Source organism: Pogona vitticeps, chromosome 1 (genome assembly GCF_051106095.1).
Source record: "Pogona vitticeps strain Pit_001003342236 chromosome 1, PviZW2.1, whole genome shotgun sequence".
Classification (NCBI taxonomy): domain Eukaryota; kingdom Metazoa; phylum Chordata; class Lepidosauria; order Squamata; family Agamidae; genus Pogona; species Pogona vitticeps.
In genome coordinates this window covers 50088800-50110318 of record NC_135783.1, presented here as the reverse complement: position 1 = coordinate 50110318, position 21519 = coordinate 50088800, and the positions used below count along the sequence as shown (strand labels likewise).

The 21519-nt window shown below is 41.0% G+C and overlaps 2 protein-coding genes across 2 annotated transcripts; one reads left to right on the top strand and one right to left on the bottom strand.

The window, feature by feature from the left end:
* Nucleotides 1-2169: 2169 nt before the first annotated feature.
* RNF212 (ring finger protein 212) lies at nt 2170-16626 on the bottom strand. The gene is made up of 10 exons (XM_020802844.3): nt 16366-16626; nt 11581-11642; nt 10086-10160; nt 9350-9406; nt 8793-8860; nt 8115-8160; nt 6814-6877; nt 5000-5072; nt 2949-3139; nt 2170-2338 (listed from the first exon to the last, which is right to left on the bottom strand). The coding sequence occupies exons 1-10, from the start codon at nt 16475-16477 to the stop codon at nt 2292-2294; spliced, it is 795 nt and encodes a 264-aa protein (XP_020658503.1). The 5' UTR covers nt 16478-16626; the 3' UTR covers nt 2170-2291.
* A 744-nt stretch (nt 16627-17370) lies between these two features.
* NANP (N-acetylneuraminic acid phosphatase) lies at nt 17371-20602 on the top strand. Its single transcript, XM_072992467.2, has 2 exons — nt 17371-17555; nt 19794-20602. Exons 1-2 carry the CDS (start codon nt 17466-17468, stop codon nt 20526-20528), a joined length of 825 nt encoding a protein of 274 aa, XP_072848568.2. The 5' UTR covers nt 17371-17465; the 3' UTR covers nt 20529-20602.
* Nucleotides 20603-21519: the final 917 nt, after the last annotated feature.

Genomic DNA, 21519 nt, shown 5'->3' with positions numbered 1-21519 from the left:
CAAACACACTTCCCTACAGTTCAAGCAAACACCGCTGAGATCAATCGTAGAAATAGCAAGGAGACATCCAAAGGAGACCATCCACACAGCTAACAATCAATGGGGCAAACACTCCACAGAGGTAGGGGTTGTTTTTTTTTTTTTTAATGCTTTGCACGTTCATCCAGCGAGTCCCTGCTGGGTGGAGAATAATCCACCTAAGTCTCCAAGCAAAAATACACCCTTTGTCATGCAACAAAGGAAAGAAGGGGTCATGCCCTGAGAGTTCTTCATGTCAGAAACAGGCCAGAGAAGGGTTACAATAAAGGGGGATAAAGGAAAGGCAGCCCCAGCCCCAGAACAGAAACAAGGCAAGGCCTTGCTGTCCCATTAAGCTGACACCGAGGAGGAGGATTTGCTCTAGAGAATAATACAGACAGGGAGGAGAGAAGAGGGGCACCCATACAAAGCACAGAACAAATACAGGCTGCACACAATACGGCATGAATTTGTGCTTGCACTAGTGTCTGTGTGTACATGTTTCCAATTACAGTACTTTAATCCAAGAATTTCCCCTGAAGTGATCTGACAGATTAAGCTGTTTGCCTTTAAGGGGAACTGTAACAATGTCTTAAAAAGAGTAATGTAATAAAGAAAATGCACACTGGGAAAATCTTTTTGAGTTGCTATTTATTAATCCTCCTAAAGTTTATTGATATTCTAGCCAGAATCATTTTGTGGATATATGCTGGCTATGGGTGAAGTATATGGGTTATATTACTGGCACACTGTAACTGTCATCCCCTAACAAACTATTTTATTTTGAGAGATTTTTAGATGTCAGCTTTCAATAGAACCCACAGAATGGCTTCCCGAGTTTTAGAACGGAATAAAACCAACTCACAAAATACTAACAAAAAAAACTGCAGAAGTATATTAACAATTGAACTGTAGGACTTAAGGTCCAAATCAACAAACACACATAAGATCATATGTAGTGTAGAAAGATCTTTCTCTCTTTTAAACCTTGGATCCCCTATGGGGTGAAAGGGGGCAAATAAATAAATGTAAACATGCTTTCCCTAGCTTTTTTCTTTCTGGCTTGTGAAATAAATTCATCTGATAATGCACAACTGAAATAATAGCCTGTTTCTTTCTTTTTTGTGTGCAAAATGTACTGAATGATTATTAACTCCTAAAATAAGAGGTGGGTAAGTCTCAAGACCTCCGAGGAAAGCCTGGCAGCCTTACCATCCAATTTGCTACAAATCTGAGAACAGACAGTGATTATTTAATGGTAAGAGACAGTAACTCTGTGGCTTCAATCATATATAAGACCAATTAAGTTGGCATTTATTTCACAGTAAACCTGCACAGAATTTAATTGTAATATGCTTACACTTAACTTCTTGTAAGAAAGACTGCAAGGCTCGTATGAGGAAAAAAGATGACTGATTCTAACATCCTGCAGAGGGAAGAAAGCCCTAACAAAATACAGGGGAAGATCTCAGAGACAGAAAGAAAAAGTGGACTTATACAGAAAAGTGTCTAGCAATAGAGAGGAAGGCAAATCTGTGCCAGGTGGCTAGCAGAAATGAAATTCAAACTCTGGATGTGAGAATTGTAAAGTTACTTTTTTAGATTACAGCTCCCAGAACACCCCATCCAGGATTGCTGCCTAGGAAATTGTCATTATTGGTGTTGTTCAAAAAACAGAATAACCTTCCAGGCTCTGGAACGGAAATGACACATTGGCGACCTCATGCAAGCAATGACTTTCTTGCTAAGGAAGAAAGGTATGATAATATCAACCAGTATAATGCAGATCCAGCTCTGTATCCATAGCAGGAATCAGTGATTTCCAAAACATGAGTGTGAAAGAAAAAAACTATTCTACCAACATCCTGCAAAGTTCAGACCATATAGAGCAAAGCTGGGCAAAACAACTCGATGGAGATAATGCCTTTTTCCCTCCACTGTCACTACGACCCCTCTTCTCAAGTAAGTGTTAATGACATTGCTGCCCATGTGGTGAAGCTTCTTCAAATTCTTTTAACCAGTCATGAAGATCAAGGATTGGACACAATGTTCTCTGAAATGGGATGAAACACATAATACTAGCAAATGGTCCTGCTTCTGGTTTCTCTAGAAGGAAAAAAACTTCGGCACACAAAAAAGTAACAACAACAATTCCTCCTGAATAGTTTTTAATGAAAATAGATACTTTACAGAGGAACATAGTATGATATAATTTAATACACATTTTAATATATAAAATGACAGCATTCTCTCTTTTGTTGAATACAGCTTGCTCATGTATTTATTTTTTTAAAAGAATATCCAGGAAGACTACAAGGTCCTACAAAAAGAGAAATCCAGAATTATAATAAGTAATAAATACCATAAGTAAAGGTTAAATACTAAAACATTTGTTACAAAGCAGATTGTTTTAATGGCCATGGTAATGAAAAAATAAGCTACTAAAAATTAAGGGAATTCTATATAAGCATGAATACCCAAAAATAATTGTTTATCATAACAATATGAAAGTGTTTCATTTTTAATGTACATTGCATGTTTCAGAGATGTACAGTTTTTAGACTACGGATTTTGTTTGCAATATCATATGTATTATTTCCATTGCAGTAAATAACTTGCTTTCATAAGAAAAGTATCCACAGCCAGGCCTCACCAAGTTTCAGCTATCATCTAAAGCAGTGGTTCCTAACTTTGGATCCCTAGATGTTCTTAGACTACAACTCCCAGAAATCCTGGCCAGCACAGCCAGTGTTGAAGGCCACTAAGGCAACAGACAGAGCAGCAGAATACAGTATTGTACACAAATAACTACCAGTCAGGGTCACAGGCTGTCCTCACAGCTGTATGCAATCAAAAAAAGATTCCAATTTATGCTTAATGGTAATTTTATTTGGATGTGATTATTTCAATAACTCACTAAATTTGCTCACCTAAATGTTGCCTTTGTAAAAGACTGCCCAGCGCTATTGAGGGTCTCACAAGTGAAGACTGTGGTGTGCATTCGTAATGCTGCATTGTTCTTGATCCAAAACCATCTGGCATGTGACTTTGACTACCTTGTGATGACACAAATGATGACTTATAGGAGGTCCCACTCTTTGGTATTCTTAACGGTGATGACCTAGTAATTCAGTGAATAACATTGAGTCTGTGTAACACACTGAAACATTCAACACACAGTATAGTTGTATAGCAGAATATTTAGTGAATGAGGATTGATTTTAATATATTTTTTCAACCTGAATAATAAAATGAAAATTGTATTATTAGGCAAATTGCAAACAAGAAAGAGATAAACGTGGCTGAATGGCAACTAAATAGGAGCATGTCTTAAGAGGTGGGGTATCTGGCAATGTGTCACAACCTTAGCAGAGGAGTCCTCCAGCAAGGATAAGCTTAACGAACTGCAAAGCCTGATGGGTGGAAGACCTACTTGATCCTGGACATACTGGACCCTCAGAGAAGGCAGAACATGCAGATCCCAGTCCCTTGGAGACTCAGAAGCCTGAGCATAGGGATGATGGAGGCGCAGGAGCTGATCTGAGGAGGAGGAGGGACAACTTCCCAGCCCTTGGGAGTGAAGAAGACTGAAGGCATGAGCCTGGCTTGAAGCTCAAGGTGAAGTGCTCAATTGTAGGGAGTCTCCTCATGAGTAAGTGATCATCTCAGAAAAGGTTTCTTTCTCCTAAGGAGATTCAGGGGCCAAACCCTTCACTGGATTCTTCTCTTGCCACATGAACATCTGCATCTGTGTACTGACTGGGATTCCAAGAACAAAAGTAAGAATAGCCTTCTTAGGCTATTCAGCAGCAAGCTGCTGCAAGCAATCTGACTAACAACCTCTGTCTTGTTCCTGTGTGCCTGAATCTCTTGTTCTGGATTGCCTGGACTTCTGACCCTCTGCACTGCTTCTTGTACTATGACTTTGGAGTGCCATCCTGAGTGTCTACATTGGTTTGCTATATACTGTAGTTCCTGATTCATCTCTTCCGTGGTCTAGGATTTTATTAGCCCGTAGCTGGAACACATCAGAGAGTTTCAGAAGATCAGTCTGTGTGTTACAGCAGGAAGTAAAAATATGGAGTGGGGATGCTGCAGGCCACTGTATGTAGCTCAGTGAGTCAGAAGCAGTGGTGACTGATGCTCACCGTGATTGACTGGGTTGGACAGCACAGCAGCCAATGCTGTGCAGAGACACAGGTTATAGGTGGAACCAGGGACAAAACTAGGCATTGTGATACACACATATGCATACATTCATATGCAAGTTTGGGACTGACAGCCAGACATGAAGCAGAGTCCTTTAATGCTATATGGTAGAATGGGGAGGCATTACAGTTTTTTTTTTAAAGGACATCTTCTTCCCCATCCCTTCCAATACCCTTCTCTCCATCTCCAAAAGTGTGAAAAGCACCCTGGTGTTTCTGCTTCATTATGGTTCAAACCTGCACCACAACTCCTCAAATATAAATAACAACATTCAGCACCAGATTGAAAGAGCTTTGGGCAAGGTGCCGTCATAGAAAATACCCTGCCAAAGCCTACCAGACGGTGGAGAAGAACGCATATTCCCTCTGAGCCCAAAATTGTAAATGCAGGCATTAGATAAGGCAGCTAAAGCAAATACTATTTTGCCTGTTCTCAAAGCAGCCCCTAGGCAATTTTTACAATATATATCTTTTTAAAGAGGAGGTCAGATTCAGTTATAATGGCTCACACTGTGAATCGCTGAACTTGTCCAACCATGCTGGATTCTGATGCCAAACATGACAAGATCAGTTTGAAAACTTTAAAAAATAGTTGGGTGGTGAGCATAAAGACAGTTGTCCCAATGAAAGCTGATTTAAATGACATGTTTTCTTCACTAGAATGAAAAGTGTCTTGTATACTGTATGACTGAAGCAAAAAAGGGGAAAAGAAAACAAGAGTCAGCCCACTCATGTCAAGAGCTGAATCAAATTGCAAAATTGATTTTAATTACCTTACAGACCCTGATGTAGTCTTTTGACATGAAGTCATTCCATACAATTGAGAACTTCTGCTTGCAACACTACCTGTAAATCATATTCCTAATTATATTAGAACTTTAAGGCAGGACATAAGCCCCATGGAACTCAGTTAATTAAAAGTAGATTTATAGACGTGTATAAATATAGTTCAGCTAATTCATTATTTTGAAGACATTTCTAGAAATATACAATTCTAACATAATTTTAAAAAAATGAAGTTGTAGGAAAAATGTCGGTTAGGTATCTCACTATTATCTACGTTTTTTAAACTAAAAGAAAAGTTAATTGTGCAACAGTCTAGAAAAAGGTATAGACTAGAGCATTATAAATGAAACATGATTTTATTAAAAAATTACACAGTAACTAATAACACTGTTCATTTAGGGTGTGACTACAGTCTGCATCTAAATTATATTGAATCAGATGAACAACCATTTGAGTCAAAACCTCCTTGGGGTTTGAAAGCACTGTTGGTGACCAGATAGAAAATGTAAAATAATCCGTAATAGCTTCATTCCAAGTGTCCTCACCATTCCTCACTGCAATTCCATGTGCCCTTGTGTTAGAGCCCACAAACTACAAATTATAGTGGGGAGGTCAGGCTGACTGGCTTTTAGCTATATGTCATATACTCATGGAAGAGACCATAAATATAAGCATGTAGTTCTGGAGTACTTTCTGTAGTATTTGCCAGTGTAGTCGCCCCCTTAGATAGCCATTTATGCACTTTAGATGGCAGTGTATTAGTTCCTTTGCAGGTCAAAGATCTCCTGTTTAACATTTTTTTCTTTAAATTGTTGATTAGTATGGGTGTCATGCAGTTATACAATGATGAGTCAAAAAGAGTACTAGAATGGACAAAACCTGAAATTTATTGACTATAGCTCCCAAAACACCATAATTAATATACATTTGTAAAAATGTAGTATATCTAAAGCCCAAAATGTGTGACATGAACTTTACCTAATAATAACATTGAGCGAATCAATAAATCATGCTACTCTTTCAACAAAATGTTTCTTTAGTTATCTAACAGGAAATATTGTTCATAATCCCAGGATGGAAGCTGCTAATTCCCCTTTTTTGTTATGCTCTCCTCTGACAAGTGATCTGAACAGCAGTTTTATCCCTCTCTGATAAGTGTTGTTTATGTCCAGAACCTTCCCCATCAGTCCTTTTTAAAAAACAAACTTGGAGGTTGTTATAGCTACTGAGATGTTTTCATACTAAACCCTTTCCGGGGTTTATCGTAGATATCAAACTGAAGCACTGTTGATGACCAGATAGAAAATGTAAAATAATCAATAATAGCTTCATTACAAGTGAAGCTTGCAAAGGTACAATTGTTTTCTCTACATCTTTAACTTCGAGCAACTTCAAAAGGAAAGAATGAACTTTTCCTCACTGAGGGGAGCTACACAACAGAACTTAATTTTAGCCTACAGTGCTGAACATGACAAAAGTTGCAGGTGCATAGAAAAAACTGCTTATGCAGCAAAGCAATGCCACCTTGAAAACCTTATTTAAAATCTGCCATTGTGACAGTTTCAGTGTTATTTTCTGCTTTGATGCAGGGCATAATAGGGAAGGAAGCCTCTCCCACAGTCGAAAGAGTCATAAGTGCTTACTATGCCATCACTGCCCCCTGCGTTTTTTCTCTTGAGGAATAGAGTAGCAGGCATTAGAGGGTGAGGTCTTTGTATAAAAAGAAACATGTTCAGGGAATACCACCAGTGCATTTCTGTTCCTACTTTTAAAAAAAGCAGAGATGACTATATCTTCTTACCCATATGTCCATTCTGTGGCGGGCTTATCAATGATATCCTTGTTGCTCCAACTGTTGTTTCAGGCTAGGTATTGACAGCACAAGAAATTATATAGCATGAGTAAGTACAGTGTTGTAATTTCATTTCCTATATACTCTGGTGAACCAGAAACATTTTAGCTCATTAGGAACTCATGGCTTTCTTCAGCAGCAGAAAGATTATTAATAATGTGAATTAATAAAAATAAACCACAATTCAATCTTCACTTTTTCCGATAAGCTACAGTTAAAAAGACTGGAGAACCTGTGTCCCTCCAAATGGAGTTGCACTCTAATCCATAACAATTCATGCCAGAATAGCTGACCATAAAGGATGATGGAAACGGTAGTTTATCAATATTCAGAGGATCTAGTATTTTCCACTGATGATTTAAAGTAACCATCCTTTGTCCTTGTACGATGAAACAGGAATCTGTGGTTAGTTTATAATAGAAGGAGAAACTTTTGCTCTTCTCTGAGTTACTGCAAGGGCAGAGGGGAAAAACAAGAGACTATGGCTCCTGCAGCTAACACTAAACAGAGGTGTTGCATCTAAGTTGTTTTAAAATGTCCATGATCTGTTCACACCAAGCACTTTTCTCCCAATCAAGATAATTTTTGCTACTGGTTGGTCAAAGGGAAAAAAAATTAGGGGTAACAAACTGTGGATAGATATACTACAGTCAATAGAATGCTTAATAGCCTTCCTATTCATTTTGCTGTAAAAATTGGATCCCAGAACACAGTATGTAAAGAGAGAGAAAAATCTTGGTTTAAACAAATGCATTGGCCAGAGCTCCATTAAGCTTGACCCTGTTTAGGACACAGGAATATCTCTGTCATTCTAACCTCATAGCAAACTGTTTTTCAAAATATTATTGGTAAAGCTTCAGTAAACCACTGGCAAAAAAATCAGCACCAGCAAAAGCAATACCACCCCCTCAGGCTAGAAGAGAAGTACCACCACTATGTCTACCCCCTCCCCTTCTCCATAATGCCTTGGTCATGATGACCCTTGAGGCCAGGTATTATTCACATAGCTGACCAATGAGCACTGGGTATGAAGGTGACCCCCAAGGACAGGAAGAAAAAGGCTGGTTTAGGGTGAGGACTTCACTACTCTCTGTGTTTCACTGAACTCTCCAGCACACCATCATTTCAGGCAACCATCTCATTTTGACTAATAGCCAGGGCAGGCCTAAATATTTTGCCATTCAAATTTATAAGAAAAAATTATAGTTACAAATAACTATAAAATATTTGTATAAAGAAAAGGCACTTACTTTCTGCACTGAAGATGGCGCATAATCTACCTCCACTGATGAAACTCTAATGATACATTAGAATCAATATGAAATAGTATGCAGTTTGTCAAATATGAAAATAATGCTGAAGCCACTAACACAAGTTACAGACTCATGCTATATTTGATTTGTTGGGTTACAAATAGTAGTATGGTACAAACTACACAAATACCACTGAAACTTTTCCTGGACAACTGCTATTTATAATTGTGAATGTTTAAGACCTCATGGCACTTATCTTTAATAGATATGCTACCCAGATTTCTGCACTCATTGAATATCTTTTTACCACCCATGTTACTGGGGAAGGGTTAACAAAGCGATCCTACACTTTGTTAACTGGGAAGTACTCTACTGGGTTCAAATTAAGCTTATTTTCAGTAAAGACAATATTTCAGCTATTAAAAACTGAACAGAGCAATTTTGTCACAAATTTATAATCTTCCTAGATTCATTGCAAGCAATTTTTTTAGTTGACTTCTAAAAACCACCACATAAATCCCCCCCAAAAAAGTTTGTGTTGCATCAGTCTCAAGGCCCACTGATCCAGATCACTGACTATATAGCTGTTTCCATTAAGCCCGCAAACAGGGCAACCATCCTCCCACACAATACTCACAGTTCAGTTGCAATGCTGACAATTAAAATGCTGTTTACCGTTGCAGTTGTGGTGTCTGATGAATGTGCTGTGTTGCTTTCTTAAGATATTCTTCCAGTTTTGTAATCTGTATGGAATAAACGATTTTGGTTATATAACCTTTGTGATTTTTGTTGCCATCCATTAGACACTGAAAAAGTTCAACTGTCTTTAACACGATTGTTCCAGAGTAACAGACTGGTGGTTCACACTTGTAACATTCCAACTGTTAAGTGAAGCAGAAGTCTAGAATGGATACACCTTTCCTTGATCGAGACCATTCACACTGTGGGAAGCAAGAGACTAGCATGCCTGATCTGCCTCTGGATTTAATATTATTTAATATTTCTGTATATATGACATATTTGTAAATTTTATACATACATGTATATGAAATATTTATATTTTCTATTTTACACATATCTCTTTATACTATAAATAATATTTAATATTATTAAAACATATAAGTTAATCAATATTTTATTTTTCAATAATACAGTATAAGAACGTAAACGTAACTTAATTACTTTCCCAACCCTCAAACACAGTATTTCAATTCAGTGGGAGCTCAAAGTACCTTTCCTCGGTAGTGTGCTAATAGTTGTCTTCTGTGTTTTTCCTGGAACTGGGCAATCTGGAAATCAGAATAGGTAGGTGGGTGGTAACAGACACCATAGAAATAATAGTGTTATAATAAATATCTAGAACAGTAAAAACAAACTAATAGAAATTAAATTCCTAATGTTATTTACCATGTCCTTTACAAGTCATTCCATGCAAAATCAACAAATCCTAAACTGCCAAACAAGGAGACATTAAACATTACAACATTTGGTAGATGCTTGGTTTTTGCATTTTTCAGCTATACAAGTAAAAATTGTTGATTCAGCAAAAATTTATTCTTGGGTTGTTTTTTAAAAGCACATATTCAGCTGTTTCAAAATGATACACAGAAGGGCATAATTTTCCAGCTAAGATCCCAAATCCATACATACATTCTCTACTTTATTATGATTTTGTCATTTCTTTTAGCAATTGCTGGTTCACTGCTAAAAAGATACTTTATGAAACATACTTTTAAAACAGTATGAAGAAAGAATGAAACATAATTACTCCCTGTTTCATATTTTTAAAAAACATATTATTCTTCCATTAAAATGATGACATAACATTCATTTCTGGCTTCTATCTGCTATATTTTAACTTCCTTAATAATATTATCCACACAATATTTTGTGGCTTGGTAACAAAGTGGTAATGACAATTAGTACATATGTGATGAAAATAATTCAAAATAGATACAGATAACTCACTTGCTGAAGCTCTTTGGAGTATTTTCTGCATAACCCATCTACTCCCATAAATAGAAAATGGATATCGGGATTCATCTGCAGTGAACCAAATCCCATGTTACCCAAGATAATAAAAAAAATCTCTTTTTTAAAATAAAATCTCAAAAAGAAGCTGAGTTGCAGGCAAACATCCACTCCTTTCTTCAAAAAGATTAGGAATGCAATGTTCTTTTTTTTTTCAGAAGCAACAAAATGAAGTATCTTCCTTATAGAATTCATATTAGGTTATTTAATTAATTCAATAATTGGTGCTAGCAAGGCAGAACTTTGGGGCAAAAATCTAAAGCCCTATTCAGAGGAATGAGCAGAAGATCCTTTCCCCATATGTACCACGGGTGATTTACTACATGTTGATGTAAGTGAAATAATACACGTTACTACTTAAAGAGAGAAGCCATTTAGTTCCATTAAATCTAGAGAATATAGTGGTGCCTCGCACAACGGGCGCCTCGTAGAGCAATGAATTCGCTCTACGAGGCCGTTTTTGCGATCGCAAATGCGATCGCAAAACGATGCCCGTATAGGCGGTAATTCACAGAGCGAAGGTCGGTAAGCTGCTCGCTTACTGACCTTCGCTTTGCGACCCGCCAATCAGCTGTCCGGTGGGTCCAAAATGGCCGCCGGAACAGCCGAAAGGGGCTGGGGCGCAGCGTTTTCGCGCCCTTGGTAAGCAAGGAGAGCGCGCGAAAACACTGCGGAAGCCCCGAAATGGCTGCGCGCAACCATTTCGGGGCTTCTGGCAGCGTTTTCGCGCGCTCCCCTTGCTTACCAAGAGCGCGAAAACACTGCGCCCCGGCCCCTTTCGGCTGTTCCGGCGGCCATTTTGGACCCGCCGGACAGCTGATGGCAGCCATTTTGGCACCCTCGTTGTGCGAGGGGAGGGCGCGAAAATGGCTGCCGGCCCCTGGGAAGCATCGCACTACGGTGAGTATTCTATGGCATTGGAACGTATTAAACGCTGTATAATGCGTTCCAATGCCTTTTTGTGTTCCGTAGTGCGATGTTTCCCACAGCGAAGGTTAATCCAGAACGGATTAACCTCGCTGTGCGGGGCACCACTGTAGTTGCCTCATTTCACCATCGAATTCACGGTGAAATGATAATACAATGGCTACTAGCATACATGATATATAAATCAGAAAAAAACAGGAGAGGTTTATTCATGGCTACTGGACATGCTAAACAGATGTGCACTTCTAGCTTAAGCTGCCAATCCCTACATGATTACAGCAAGGTTTTTGTTATAAAGAATCCTGATTATTCCACCACCGGCATAAAAAGCTACAAGCCTGAGCAGTGCTTTTGTGGTCAGAACAGAATTACATTTATTTTGAATAGCTTTCAGCAAAATCCAATAGATTAAGTAGCTGCAAGAGTTTGAGTCTTAGGTAATACCAAAAAATTATATTAAGCACCTTGAAAATTAATAGGCACACATGTAACTTTTTTTCTATACCTTTTTGGAAAGTACTATTGTACGACATGCAGCTCTGCAAATCAGACACTCATCTTTTTTACCTGTAAAATACAGATCAGTTAATAATACATGTCATTTTGACTGGCAAACGTGTGCTTTACTACTTAATAAATTATTTATCTAAAATGATGGCTAAAATCCAATTGTTAGTTCCAACTAGAGTTAATTCATGAATCAATGAAATTTACATAATTGTTGACTTTGGAAACTTCAGCTGGTCCACTTGTGTATTTGGACTGAGGCTGGTTACAGGGAACATACAATTATCTTTGTGCAATAGCTGCATTGACTACCAAACTGTTTTCAAGTACAATACAACATGTTTGTTATAGGCTATAAAGCCCTATATGACTTGGGCCCACACCCTCTGAAAGACATGGAAACTCACTAGAGGAGTGGAACTGGTAAAACCACTTCTTCGTTACCTTGAAAGTCCTACTAGGGCTGCTATAAGTTGGCTCCAACTTGACAGCACATAACTAAGTAAATAATAGTTATTTCAATGTAAGAAATAAAGAAAAATAATAAAAAAACATATGTCCTCAGATAACGTGGAGATGTAAACCTTGACTTGTTTTGTCCTTTTCAGCTTCAGAAAGAAAAAATATGCTTAATTTGCCTGAAGATAGTTTTGTACCAATTGTGGAAAACAAGAAAGAATATTTTTCATCTTGTGCTGAAGGTGACAAATCTAATGGAGTTTGGAAAATGCTTAAAAGGTTGTCTAAATGTGTCAAGATAGCCATGGTGATATTTTCTTTTATCCCTGCTATAAACAATATTCTCATGACTTTTCCGTTACAGCAGAGAAAAGACAATGTACAGTTGGCACAGGAATAAAGAACATAAAAAGAGGTTCTTTTCCCTAACAGCTGCAAGACAGATTCAGACTACTATTGTAACGGTGGCAACAAATCCAAATTCATAATGCTACAACTAATTCAGGGTAAGTTTGTATCATACACTTTTCATTGGCAGAATCTACCATTAACTAGTATTGCCATCTAATGCATGATATATCACAATTTCCTAATTAAAAACAGGATTTGGACCTGAATGCACACGCAAGTTCAGTCTTTCAGGTATCACTCCAAGTTACAAAACATGCTTTCTACATCTAGTCTAGAGGCAGACTTCTCAATGCAGGTAGACAGCAAAATGGAATTCTGTTGGACTCTCACATATGGTTCTATGCAGTTTTCCCTACACTGAGGATACAAAAAATGCTATTAAACAGTCCTAAGACATGTTGCTGTTACGTTATGTGCTGTCAAGTCACTTCCAAGTTACAGGCTGAAATCATAGTAATGTAGAATGAGAGAGGCAGTGGAAAAGGGTCACTTTGCCGAAGAGCAGCCTCCCTTAAAGGACCCCTTCTGTTCACCAGGAAATTGATTGTGCTATAAGACATACTCATACAAGTCAAGTTGAATCAACCTGGAGTCTCCTGCCCCAATCCTTACTTTTTTTTTTCTTTCATTGTTGGGGTTTCTCTTTTTCAGATTGAAAAAAAATTGCATCATGTTAGATGGAGGGAGAGCAAGAGAGACCCCTTTCTCGGGAGTGCCGTCCCTCCCGCCAACCGCTGAGAAAGAGAGCCAGACCCCACCAGTTCCCCCACCCTGGAAGACAAGACCTCCTGGACATGACCCAGGGAATATGGAGGGAGATTTGAAAGGACTAATGATTACAGAACCTTGGTGGGCGCAGGAGAAAAAAGGCAGGAAGTAGTGGAGGCGGGGTTGGGGGATATAAGAAAGGGGGAAGGAGAATTGCCAGTAGGCTGGGAGTGGATCTGGGTAGAAGACCCATGGACAGGAAAGCCAGAGAAACTGCATGTCCCTAAGGAAGAAGCAGATGCCCGGAGGAGACGTGAATCAAGCCCTAAACCATCTTACTAGGGTGAGCGAGAAACTAAGGAGTGGAGGAGGAAGTTGAGAGAAGAAAGAGAGAGAATGGAAAGAGAATGAAGGGAGAGGTTAGAATGGAGAATTTAGGAGAATCAGCAGAGAGAATTCCTGGAGTCCTGTGGGAGACGGGGGAACACCCCCAGGAAGTGTGACTGGGTGGACATTGGAAAGGAAGACACTGTCCTGTTACTGGGAGGAGAGGGGGGGATTACCACTGAACCCTAATACCCCACCAGAGTGGCCCAGACCCTGGAATAGCCAGGGTAAGAGCCCTTTTAAAGTGGACGACTGGAACTCCCCCCCCCCATCAGACCTGTTGTCGAAAGGGGGGAACGTCTGGAATGCTTTTGTTGACACTGAACTGTTGTTGAATACCCCAATAAATGTTACCTCCATTTCTAAACCAAGGAGAGTGGGTGCATTCTTTGAAAAAGAGTTGGAGCAAACTACTGAACCCTCACACATCAGTTCAGTCAGTGTGATTGCATGAGCCAATGCAGCTTCAAGGCTGAATGGGCAATCAGAAACTGGCTCTTTCATTTAATGACTATTATTAAAAAGGGGATTGAAAATAAAACAGCCAATATTATAATGCCATTGTACGAAATGTTGGTAACGCCGCACCTGGAGTATTGCATACAGTTCTGGTTGCCGCACCTCAAAAAACACATAGTGGAACTGGAAAAGGTACAGAAGAGAGTGACTCAAATGATGACTGGACTGGGACACCTCTCTTTTGATGAAAGGCTACAGTGTTTGGGGTTCTTTAGAGCAGTGATAGTGAACCTTTTTGAGCCCAAGTGCCCAAACTGCAACAGAAAATCAACTTATTTATTTCAAAGTGCCAACACTGAAATTAAAACCCGAATACTGAGGTTTTAGTTTAGAAAAAAAAAACTGCTCCTGCACTGCAAGGGCTAAATGCTTGTTTGTTTGTTTTTCCTATGGGTGGTATTAACAAAGAAATACTTAGTGGTCCTCCAATACCCCATTGGCTAGACCAGTAATGGTCACCATTGCACCCCTCCGCTGGACCACTGGACCAGCAGAAGGGAGAGCCAAAATCCGGGATCGGATGGGTATTTCTCGATGGTGACTTATTGCTCCTGTGCCCACAGAGAGGGCTCTGTGTGCTAGTTGTGGCACGCATGCCATAGGTTCGCCATCGCTGGTCTAGAGAAAACGAGTCTGAGGGAGAACATGATTGAGACCTATAAAATTATGCAGGGGGTGGACAAAGTGGATAGAGGGAAGCTCTTTTCCCTCTCACGCAATACTAGAACCAAGGGACATCCACTCGAGTGTTGGCAGAGTGAAAACAGACAAAATAAAATACAGTGGTGCCTCGCTTAACGGGTGCCTGTGTAACGATGAAATCGCATAGCAATTAACTTTTTGCGATCGCTTTGCGATGTTCCCTATGGGGAAAAATTGCTTTGCGATGATCGGTACGCTGTTTCGCTTACCATCGCAAAGCAATGATTTTTTAACAGCTGATCGGCAGTTCCAAAATGACCACCCACTGTTTTCTGGGACGGATTCCTCGTTTACCGGGCAGCGAAAATGGCTGCCGTATAGAGGATTTTCGCTTAAAGGTAAGTCTGAAGCCCATAGGAACGCATTGAAGGGGCTTCAATGCATTCCTATGAACTTTTTAATATCACATAGCAACGAAATCGCTTTGCAGTGATTTTTGCTGCACCAATTATCGTCGCTATGCGAGGCACCAGTGTTTTACTTAGTGGGTTGTTAAGTCTGTGGAACTCCTTACCACGGGATGTAGTGATGGCATCTGGCCTAGATGCCTTTAAAAGGGGATTGGACAGATTCCTGGAGTAAAAGTCCATCACAGGTTACAAGCAATGATGGGGATCTATAATCTCCAGGCTTAGAAGGTACCTCAACATGCCAGATGCAGGGGCGGGGTATCAAGTTGTCTCATGTGCTCCCAGAGGCATCTGGTGGGGCCACTGTGAGATACAGGGAGCTGGACTAGATGGGCCCTTGGCCTGATCCAGCAGGGCTCTTATGTTCTTCTGTAAGAGTGTAACAGTAAGTGGAACTAAGAAGGCTAAATGTTTTTGCAAGAAAGCAGTGAAGAGGAAGCTTTGAAAATGTTTAAAAATACTGGATATATAGTGAGAAACTGTTGGGAATATGATAGATGTTTTCTTCCTGGGCCCTTTCTTGACAGCTAGGATGATTCTGGCTTATATGGGTGGCATGGAGAACAGCTGCAGTTTTCTCTTTAAAAATTAAGAACGTTGACTTTCTGGCAGAATGATTCCAGACTATTTACACAGACCAACTCCTACTTTTGATAACATGATTCCAAAGTGCTGTGGTATTTGCTGATATAACCTGTTTAGAAGCGTCAAAGTTCAAGAGAGTCAACACAAGTTGGAGCTAAGTTATATGTATCAGAGTTTTACCAGGACCACTCCCATTTGCGTTAAATATAACATGTCCACTGATTGCACCTTAACCATCCTTTCCCCCTACGTACAGTAACCGCAATTAACCTCAGGCACAGATGCCACCAGGGACGGAGACTCCTGCTACAGGACTCGCTGTCAAGTCGGACTCAAGTCACACTGCCGACTTGAGTCCTGTCGCCCAGCTGGTGACTCGGAACCCACCCACCCATCTCTTTTATCTGGCGGGAAAACCTTGTTTTTAACAGGGACTCCGACTTGGGACCAAAGACTTGCCAACATCCCCGGATGCAACCTTAAAAAGCAAATTCTGAAAGGCAAGCTAGCTCTTTGAACCCTCCAGGATGAATTTAGGCAGGCGGACAGAGGGACAGACGGTCGGGTTTCTCTGTCCAGATCCCAAGGTTGCAGCAGGTTACCTTTCTGGAGGCACCGCTCACAGACAACATGGCCACAATTGGTGAGAGTAAATTTTGGAGCGGCTCCCTGGGGCTTCTGGAAACAAGCATTGCAGAAAACAAAGGCAGCCATGAAGGGAAAGGAAAGGGCCGGGACTGGGGCCGACTCGTCGCCTTTAACGGCGGCCACTCGACGGGGATCGGCCTTTCAGGCCAAAGGGAACGCCGGCCCACAGCCGCTCCCCCTCCATTTAAAGAACAAGGTTTGTCCCGGCGCTAAGAAGCCGCCCTCAAAGCCCGGCCTCCTCTTGGAGGGAGGAGCGCCTGAGAGAGGTGGGGTGGGGGGGCAGGAAGACGAACACCCGCCGCCCTCTTTTTTTTCCCTCCCACGAAGGACGAGCCCTCGCCCGACACCGGCTTTCGAAAGACTGAAGGAGAACCGGGAGGATTTAGCTCCTCCCACCGTCTCCGCAGGCATCGAGGAGTTAGTCAGAGATGTTCCTCTTAGAGGGGCACTCTCGCTAGTCTGTTGGGTCGTTTCCGGGCTCATCAGGCATTTTTTTAAAACCACCCGGGCTGGGGGGGGGGAATGAAAGCCGTCGGTAAAAAAAAGGAACGGGCATTTTAAAGATTTGACCGTCGTTGCTGCTTAGATACAAAGCGAATGGGCAGGGAGAGGCTTTGACCGCGGCCTTTCAGCGCCCTCCTGGTGTGAAGATTCCAGGGTGGAATCAGGTTAAAGTGGCGAGAGGGTAGAGCCGTAATACCGAAGGCAGGCATGCGGCTGGCTTAAGAACAAACGGTACCGAAAACACTCCGGCTCAGCCCAGTTCAATCTAGCCACTTATGTCACTTTGACGGGCGAGGTTGAGATTCATTGTAAACTGAAACTTGGACTGGCTTTGTAAGCTCGTCAAGGTATGCACTTCTCTACTAGAGAACATCTCTATGGGCACAGGAATCTGCCCCCCCAGTCCCAGACCTGGACGGCCCCTCCCCCGCTCTTCCCCGGGAGCGCGCCAGTTCTCGCGAGACTAGGGAAGCCGGAGCCTCGAGGGGCGGCGCTGCACGAGCCGACCGCGCGCTGGAAGGTGAGGGTGCTGCCGCCGCCGCCGCCGCCAATGGGGCTGGAAGGAGTCAAGGCGATTTTCTTCGACTTGGACAACACGTTGGTCGACACCGCCGCGGCCGGCCAGAGAGCTGTTGAGGAAGTACTGTCGGTTGCAGCCTTCTGGTGATGGTGGAGGGGGGGAGAGAGAGAAGGAGAAGTCTCGTGTCCCAGCCAGCCTTATCATTCAGAGGATTCTTCCTACTGGGAATTGGGCTGGTTAACGTGACCCGACCCCCCATAGAGTAGGAACCGGCTCCCATCATCCACAGGCAACAGATTTTGGGGTGGCGTAAAGGCGGGTGGGGGTCAGATTGTTAATTTATTGGGCAATTTTGAGGTCCCGCTATAGTTGCTTCGGTATCAGGGATAATGAGACGTGTGCCATTTTATGGTTTGCTTCCTGTGCCAAAATAGTGTGCCTTGATTTGTGTGTATATAGGGGGTGTGTGGGTGTTTGCTTTCTGGCTGAAAGCTGCAAAAGCTCCCAGGCCAGCCTTGGTTTTCAGAAAAAAGCCCCTTGTTGTCTCTTGGAAGGTAGGAAATGCTGTGGGTGCATTGTGGCTCTTTTTCATGAGGACTCTTTGTGCCCAGAGACCGACAGACAAAACAGGGATCTGTGGCTCTAACTGGTAATGGTGGCATACATACTCTGGTGTGATGAGTTGCGATTAACCTCAGGCACATCATATCATATATTGATGAGAGGTGAATAGAAGCTATCTTTTCTGAGTTAACTAATCCCAAATAAGAAGGTGTGAAGTGAAACTTTATGAGTGATGTGTCATCAAGTGGCAGTCAATCTGTGGTGACCTTAATGGGGTTTTATTTTATATTATTTATTTATTTATTTATTTATTTTATATCCAGCCTATGTGGTCTTCTGACCACTCTAGGCGGCTTCCAAATACATACATAAAACATATAAATATAGCACACAAAGGAAAAAAATTACTACATTTTATGTAATGATACAAGATATTTAAGAAGTGTTTTTTTACCCCTGCCACCCACCTGTCACTGTGAGCTTTCATGGCCAAGGGGAGATTTGACTCAGTCACTCTTTCTGCTACAACCACACTGGCTCTGGTGAGAGTAGTGATATATAAAAAGATAACCTGTTGGCCACTCTTTTTGCTTTTGCACTGATAGTGTGAAATCAGTCTTGAATTCTTATAATGCTATAGTAACATGTATTACAATTACTTGTATCAAAATAGAGAAGAATAAATTTTAGGTATTTTAAAGTAAAACGTCTATTTTGAGTTATGTGGTCTTCATCAATTAAACAATTTTCTGTAGTAAAGTTAAAACGTGAATTTATTTGAAGTGCTTATCTCCCCTCTGTTTGTGTTACAACTTATTTTCTACAAGAGGAGAGCTCTTGTAAATGCAGAATTAAATGCTGATACTGCTGTAGGGATAATGATTAAAATTGGAGCCTCATGGCACAGTGGTTAAATTGCTATACTGCAGCTAAAACTGCTCACGACCTAGGTTCAATCCCAGTTAGCCAGCTCATGGTTCACTTAGCCTTCCAACTTTCTGAGATTGGTAAATTGAGTATGTAGTTCATGGGGGGGGGGGGAAGCAATGTGTAGCCTGCATAATTAAATTGTAAACTGTTCAGAAAGTGCTTTAAGCTCTGTGGGGCATTACAGTGGTGCCTCGCTTGACGAGGATAATCCGTTCCGTTCAAATCGCTGTTAAGTGAAATCCTTGTCAAGCGAAATGAAAAAGCCCATTGAAACACATTCAAAACCGCTCAATGCGTTCCAATGGGCGAAATGCCTCAGCGTCCAGTGAAGATCCTCCATAGGGCAGCCATTTTCTGATGCCTGTAATGCGAGGAATCCGTCCTAAGCACAGCTGGGAGCCATTTTAAACAGCGGGTGGCCATTTTGAAACCTGGCGATCAGCTGTTTTCTGATCATCGTAAAGCGAAAAATCGGTTCCCGAAGCAGGGAACCGATCATTGTGAAGTGTTTTTTTCCCATTTAAAACATCGCAAAAGTGATCACAAAAACTTCACCGTTAAGCGATTTCCTTGTCTAATGAGGTAACCATCAAGTGGGGCACCACTGTATATAAGCAGCACGCTTTGCTTTAAAAGGCTGTATGTGTGGCCCTGGGTAGCTTCCCTAACTTTACCTGTTGCTGCTTTGCTGCCTTAACTATGTAACAAAAAGAGTTGTACCAATTTCTGTTATTTCTGGATGCATTTCAAAGAATTCTAAATATTACAGAAGTTGTAACTGAGATACACTTTTCATCCTCTCAATGAATCTTGTGAGGGAAGAAACCTAATCGATTCTGTTCTTTCTTGTTTCTCTCTTCATAGGTGATCAACAACTTACAGTCAGTGCATCATTATGATGAAAGAGAAGCTCACATGATTTGTCATAAATTTCAAGTCAAACTTCTCAATGAGTGCTATGATCCAGCTAAGATGTCTATTACTGACTGCCGGATTCAACACTGGGAAGAAGCTATACAAGAAGTAATGGGTGGGACATCAAATCAGGATCTGGCTACAGAATGTTATTTCCTTTGGAAAACTACCCGTCTGCAGCATTTGACCTTGACAGAGGAGACCCAAAAGATGCTTAGGGAGCTCAGAAAGGAGTTCCAACTGCTTCTGCTAACAAATGGAGTTGCACAGATCCAAAGGGAAAAGATTGAAGCTTGTGCTTGCCAGCCATATTTTGATGCCATTGTTGTAGGAGGAGAACAAAAAGAAGAAAAGCCAGCATCCTCTATATTTCATCACTGTTGTGAACTTCTAGGAGTTCAGTCTGAAGACTGTGTGATGGTTGGTGATTCTCTAGATGCAGATATCCAGGGAGGCCTGAATGCAGGTTTGAAAGCAACTGTTTGGGTAAATAAAACTGCAATGGCCCCAAAAGACACTTCTCCAGTTCCTCACTATATTATTCCTTCTGTTCTTGATCTTCCTGGACTTTTTTGTTCTTTAAAAGATACTAGTGTAGACATTAAAAAGGTGGCTGATATTTCTGGTATGTGTGAGACATCTACAAAGGAATCTAGGACTTTAGCATGCAAGGGTTCATGTTAAAAGGCCACTTACACATGTGCAGTTTATATTGATTTATTTTGAATGCTCTATATTCTATTAAAAAACCTACACCACTTGTAGCCTGCATTTTTTAAAATTTCTACGTTCTGCTGCATTCTCATGACAAAGTGTGCTTAGTGTTTATATTTACTGTAGACATTAAAACTGTTGAAAGTGTGGCACTTCACCAATACAGTCAGCCAAAGTTAATTACAAACCCTCTTTGATTATCCTCTGATCCAAAGTCATCAACACAGAAAGAATCAGAGCTAGTGAACAGCAACACATCTGTGGAGAAGAAACCTCAGATTTTCCAGGGTTCTTGTTCATCTGCAAAGCCTAGGAAAAGCAGGTCTTGTTTTCAGGCTTGTCAAGCGCTGCTTACATGAGTAACAAGGGAGCAGTGCAGAGCTAGCCTCTCCACTTTCACTGGATTGACAACCCTGTACAGTGGTGCCTCGCATTACAACGTTAATTCGTTTCAACAAAATCGCTGTAAAACAAAAACGTAATGCAAAAATAAAAAGCCCGTTGAAACGCATTAAAACCCATTTAATGCGTTCCAAAGGGCTGGAAACTCACCATCCAGCGTAGATCCTCCATAGGGTGGCCATTTTCAGTGCCTGTGCAGCGAGGAATCCATCCCAGAAAACAGCAGGGAGCCATTTTATTTACCCGGCTGCCATTTTGAAACCCCCAATTGGCTGTCGGAAAATTGTCGTTTTGCGAAGAATCGGTTCCCGAAGCAGGGACTGATCATCGCAAAGGGAAAAAACCCATTCAGACCATCGTTTTGCGATCGCAAAAACGTAGTAATGCAGTTTTGTCGTAATGCGGGGCAATCGTAAAGCGACGCACCACTGTATTTAGAGAACAGTTGGAAAGGGCTACAGTTGAACATATTTTTATTTATTCTACTTATATCCCACCTATCTGGTCTTGCGACCACTCTAGGCTTACAAACACATAAAACAAGTAAATATAAACAAAA

Bases quoted from the DNA above. Each gene is read 5' to 3' on its own strand.
- RNF212 (XM_020802844.3), bottom strand. From the start codon at position 16,477: ATGGCTGCCTTTGTTTTCTGCAATGCTTGTTTCCAGAAGCCCCAGGGA. The intron at 10,161-11,580 runs GTATAGAAAAAA...GGTTCACTGCAG, and splicing joins CAATAGTACTTTCCAAAAAG to ATGAATCCCGATATCCATTT. The intron at 8,861-9,349 runs GTACTTTGAGCT...TATTCCATACAG, and splicing joins TAGCACACTACCGAGGAAAG to ATTACAAAACTGGAAGAATA.
- NANP (XM_072992467.2), top strand. From the start codon at position 17,466: ATGGGGCTGGAAGGAGTCAAGGCGATTTTCTTCGACTTGGACAACACG. The intron at 17,556-19,793 runs GTACTGTCGGTT...CTCTCTTCATAG, and splicing joins GCCAGAGAGCTGTTGAGGAA to GTGATCAACAACTTACAGTC.